The sequence below is a fragment of the Mercenaria mercenaria genome, chromosome 9 (assembly GCF_021730395.1).
Source record: "Mercenaria mercenaria strain notata chromosome 9, MADL_Memer_1, whole genome shotgun sequence".
Classification (NCBI taxonomy): Eukaryota; Metazoa; Mollusca; class Bivalvia; order Venerida; family Veneridae; genus Mercenaria; species Mercenaria mercenaria.
In genome coordinates this window covers 85631457-85637519 of record NC_069369.1, presented here as the reverse complement: position 1 = coordinate 85637519, position 6063 = coordinate 85631457, and the positions used below count along the sequence as shown (strand labels likewise).

Below are 6063 nucleotides of genomic sequence, written 5' to 3'. Positions count from 1 at the left end.
ATAAGACGCAATATCATGATAAAATTTGCATATCTGTTACAGCTAAAGATTGGGAAATTGTCTTTGCATCACCACAACTTTAAAACTTGTATTTTTGACCAATAAGAAAGTTCTGGTGCAGGGGATTTTAGACAGGGACGGGCTGGGTGGGGATGAGATTCTAACAATTAATTTTGTAATCTCAAAGTGTATCAAATAATCATACTCCGAGCCTCTAGATCAGTATTATTTCATACACGAAGGGACAACCATGTGAACGACGTTTGATTAAGGTAGATTTAAGAATTAAGTTAAACGATTCACATAAAACAAGTATTCGAAACAATAAACTATATCTCTCTCGTCTTTTGGTAGTAGAACCAGAATTGCTGCGGTCAGATAGATGTTGAAATGTTGCATTATCATAAATTTTGCATACACAGCTGTGAGAGGCTGCGATACAACTCATGCTATCTGCATGGCTGTGAGAGGTTGCACTACCACTCATGCTATCTGCATGGCTGTAAGAGGTTGCACTACCACTCATGCTGTCTGCATGGCTGAGAGAGGTTGCACTACCACTCATGCTCAGTGCATGGCTATGAGAGGTTGCACTACCACTCATGTTCCGTGCATGGCTGAGAGAGGTTGCACTACCATACATGCTCCGTGCGTGGCTGAGAGAGGTTGCACTACCATACATGCTCCGTGCATGGGTGAGAGAGTCTACACTACTATACATGTTCCGTGTATGGCTGAGAAAGGTTGCACTACCATACATGCTCCGTGCATGGCTGAGAGAGGTTGCACTACCGCTCATGCTACGTGCCTGGCTGAGAGAGGTTGCACTACCACTCATGCTCCGTGCATGACTATGAGAGCTTGCACTTCCACTCATGCTCCGTGCATGGCTGAGAGAATATGCACTTCCGCTCATGCTCCGTGCATGGCTGAGAGAGGTTGCACTATCGCTCATGCTCCGTGCATGGCTGTGAGAGGTTGCACTACTATACATGCTCCGTGCATGGCTGAGAGAGGTTGCACTACCATACATGCTCCGTGCATAGCTAAGAGAGGTTGCACTACCATACATGCTCCGTGCATGGCTGAGAGAGGTTGCACTACCATACTTGCTCCGTGCATGGCTGAGAGAGGTTGCACTACCATACATGCTCCGTACATGGCTGAGAGAGGTTGCACTACCGCTTATGCTACGTGCATAGCTATGACAGTCTCCACTACTATACATGTTCCGTGCATGGCTGAGAAAGGTTGCACTACCATACATGCTCCGTGCATGGCTGAGAGAGGTTGCACTACCATACATGCTCCTTGCATGGCTGAGAGATGCTGCACTACCATACATGCTCCGTGCATGACTGAGAGAGGTTGCACTACCACACATGCTACGTGCATGGCTGAGAGAGGTTGCACTACCACACATGCTACGTGCATGGCTGAGAGAGGTTGCACTACCACACATGCTCCGTGCATGGCTGAGAGAGGTTGCACTACCATACGTGCATGGCTGAGAGAGGTTGCACTACCACACATGCTACGTGCATGGCTATGGGAGTCTCCACTACTATACATGTTCCGTGCCTGGCTGAGAGAGGCTGCACTACCATACATGCTCCGTGCATGACTGAGAGAGGTTGCACTACTATACATGCTCCGTGTATGGCTATGAGAGTCTCCACTACTATACATGCTCCGTGCATGGCTTAGAGAGGTTGTACAACCATACATTTTCCGTGCATGGCTGTGAGAGGCTGCGATACCATATAAGCTACGTGCATGACTGTGAGAGGCTGCACTTCCAAACATGTTATGTGCAAGGCTGTGAGAGACTGCGATACCATATTATGCTACGTGCAATGCTGTGAGAGGCTGCACTATCATGCATAATGTATGCACGGCTGAGAGATGTTGCAATTCCATACATGCTGCTTGTACTGCTGTGAGAGACCGCGATACCATATTAAGCTACGTGCAATGCTGTGACAGTCTGCACTACCATACATATTGTATGCACGGTTGAGATATGTTGCAATTCCATACATGCTTCATGCACGGCTGAGACAGACTGTACAACCATGAATGTTGCGTGTACGACTGTGAGAGACTGCACTTCCATACATGCTAATTTATTCAAAATATTTTTAAAGAAGTGCCGAAACATGACATACAGTTAAACCTGTGTTAAAAACCACCTCTGAAAAGAGACCACCTGCCTCTAAAGACCACATGCTTTGTGTCCAATGTTAACATTTACAGTGTATTTTAAGCTGTGAATAAAGACCACCTCCCAATAAAGACCACATTTTGGCTATTCCAAGTGTGGTCATAGACAGGTTTGACTGTATTTAAAAAATCGATTCGTTACAACAATGTTTTGCTGAGATAGCTGTACTGATGCGATGCTTAGATAACTGTGCTTATGCCATGCTGAGATAGCTGTACTGATGCGATACTGAGATAGCTGTATTCATGCCATGCTGAGATAGCTGTACGGATACCATGCTGAGATAGCTGTATTTATGCCATGCTTAGATAGCTGTATTCATGCCATGCTGAGATAGCTGTACGGATACCATGCTGAGATAGCTGTATTTATGCCATGCTTAGATAGCTGTATTCATGCCATGCTGAGATAGCTGTACGGATACCATGCTGAAATAGCTGTATTTATGCCATGCTTAGATAGCTGTATTCATGCCATGCTGAGATAGCTGTATTCATGCTATGCTGAGATAGCTGTACGGATACCATGCTGAAATAGCTGTATTTATGCCATGCTTAGATAGCTGTATTCATGCCATGCTGAGATAGCTGTACGGATACCATGCTGAAATAGCTGTATTTATGCCATGCTTAGATAGCTGTATTCATGCCATGCTGAGATAGCTGTATTCATGCTATGCTGAGATAGCTGTACGGATACCATGCTGAAATAGCTGTATTTATGCCATGCTTAGATAGCTGTATTCATGCCATGCTGAGATAGCTGTACGGATACCATGCTGAAATAGCTGTATTTATGCCATGCTTAGATAGCTGTATTCATGCCATGCTGAGATAGCTGTACGGATACCATGCTGAAATAGCTGTATTTATGCCATGCTTAGATAGCTGTATTCATGCCATGCTGAGATAGCTGTATTCATGCCATGCTGAGATAGCTGTACGGATACCATGCTGAAATAGCTGTATTTATGCCATGCTTAGATAGCTGTATTCATGCCATGCTGAGATAGCTGTATTCATGCCATGCTGAGATAGCTGTACGGATACCATGCTGAAATAGCTGTATTTATGCCATGCTTAGATAGCTGTATTCATGCTATGCTGAGATAGCTGTACGGATACCATGCTGAAATAGCTACATTTATGTCATGCTGAAATAGCTGTATTCATGCCATGCTTAGATAGCTGTACTTATGCCAAGCTGAGATATCTGTATATTTGCTATGCTGAGATAGCTGTACTGATGCCATGCTGAGATATCTGTATTTATGCCATGCTTAGATAGCTGTATTTATGTCATGCTGAGGTAGTTGTACTGATGCCATGCTGAGGTCGCTGAATTTGTGTTTATGACATTTTTATTTACCTACTAGAAAGAATTAATTCTCTGCAATCGAGACGAAGAATGCATCATAATTTATTGCATCATAAATTATGTTATACCCCATTAATTGATTCCTTCTTTTTTTTTTTTTTTTTTTTTTGAGGCCCCTTGTGGGTAACCCCGTTTATTATCTCCGTAACCGGTATAATAGGGGTCGGAGAACCATCCGCCTATTAACCTTACAATATCCAATACATTCCATACAAATATTTAGATATATAATAAAAGTTACTACATACATACACAGTACCATACATAATACCATATTTACAAACAGTTGATGTTATTCACTAATTTTTCTGGCACATAAAAACAATTTTGTGATGAATGTATGATGCCTTTTGTGTAAAAAAAAGAAATAAATTATAAAAACAGTTGATGATATTTCTAATTAAGATAATAAACGGGCCTCATGAATGACAATGGAAGAAAAAAAAAACTGACAGAAATACAAGCGAGAAAAAAAACTGGAAAAAAAAAACCTGAAAAAAAAGTGCTGCCCTTTTCCTACTATCACTGGATTTTAAATCTAACTTTTTGTCATTAATGGATATTATAATTTCTTTCTCTTAATCAGGGTAATGGTTAGTAATCATATATCAAGTTTTTGTAACAAAATTGACCAGTTTTCCTCAAAGCTATGAAGATCGTTGTTTATCTTAGCGATATACTTCATTGTTATGAATTTTTGTTTTAAGTATAAAACAAACGATTGAGTATTTAAAAGATGTATACAATTTTCTTTAAATTTTGATTTAAAGATGTAATACTTAAGCAATAAAGAAATAAAGCTTCCTTTAGAGTTATCGTTGACAAATGAGAAAAGAAATTGTTTTTCTTGTATATTCAAATCTATTTCACACTCACTTCTCATCCACTGTTTGATGCTTACTATAAAATTATAAATAACTGGACATGAAAAAAAGATATGTTCTATTGTTTCCCGCTCGTTTTTGCAGTAAGAGCATAAATTATTATCTATTTTATGTATGAGATGTAAAAATGAGTTTGTAGTAAGAATATGATGATTTATCTTAAATTGAAAATCTTTTAACTTTATTTCTTTGATTGTCTTTAAGTTGTTGCAATAATCTTTAAATTCGTCATCGGAAATCCCCATTATTTGTACCCATTTGTTTGGTACCGCGACACTCTTTGTATTTGTAATTGTGTCGTAAAAAATACTACTACCTTTTTTATCTTTTATTACATTTTTTAAATACGGATTCAAAAACATGCTTGTCTTATATTTAATAACCTCATTTGCGTTTTGTCTTATTATATTTTTCCATTCAATTGGTATATTTGAAAGAACACGGTGCAAATCTATAAAAGTTCCTCTTACCGAATAAATGGTTTTAAGGTCTTCTAAGCTATAAAAATTCCCATTGTTGTCGAGTAAATCTATAATATATATGATGTTTCTCCGGTACCAGTTTTCTGAATATTCTGTTTTTATTCTGAAACGGTGGTTATACCATAAAGGCGAGTATAAAATATCTTCTAAATCATTGATTTCGCAACATTCAACAAATCTTTACCAACTATTGAGCACATCCCTCCAAAATGGATTATGTACTTCTCTTACTAGTACTTTTACATATTGCGAGCCAAAAGAGATAATTTTATCAAATGAAAACGTTAACAGAGATTTCCAAGTATCACAGTTAAAATAGCTAATCTCCTAATCCAACTAATTTTCAAACTTTGAATAAAAGATTTAATATTAATCATGTTCAGTCCTCCGAATTCTATATTTTTTGTGACAATTACTCTTTTTATTCTGTCAGGTCCGTTATTCCATAAAAACTTATAGGCAATAGTTTCCAATTCCTTAATAAAATCACCAGATGGGTCAGGTAGTGCAATAAATATATAGACAAACTTTGACAAAACAATAGATTTTAACACAGTTACTTTCCCAAAAAGGGTGAGCTTTCTTTTTGCCCAAATATCTAATATATTCCTGCATTTTTGTAATATTTCAAGAGCATTTAGATTCCAGATATCATATATATTGGCAGAAAACCGAACACCAAGTATCTTAATTGGTTCTTGACTCCAATCTAATGAGTAGTCTCTACATAACTGACGTTGGGAATTTCTAAGTGAAACTATCCAATAAGCTCTGGTTTTTTCTATATTTATTTTTAAACCTGACATTTTATAGAAGTTATCAAGTGTAACCAGACAATTTCTAAGAGATTCCTCGGTTCCGTTTAAAAAGATCTGTGTACCGTCAGCATATTGACTAATTTTATATTGCTGATTTCGCAGGCTAATACCTACAATACTATTGTTACGTCTAATCATTAATCCCAGTACTTCAGAACATAAAATAAATATATAAGGTGAAATTGGGTCACCTTGTCTGCAGCCTCTTTCGAGAAGGAAAAAGTCGGATAAATGACCATTTTGCAGAATACACGTTTCACTTCCGTTTTGAAATAGAC

General features: G+C 38.3%; 1 protein-coding gene across 1 annotated transcript; it reads right to left on the bottom strand.

The window, feature by feature from the left end:
- Positions 1–214: 214 nt before the first annotated feature.
- LOC128559360 (uncharacterized) lies at positions 215–1150 on the bottom strand. Its single transcript, XM_053550689.1, has one exon. The coding sequence runs from the start codon at positions 1148–1150 to the stop codon at positions 215–217; it is 936 nt and encodes a 311-aa protein (XP_053406664.1).
- Positions 1151–6063: the final 4913 nt, after the last annotated feature.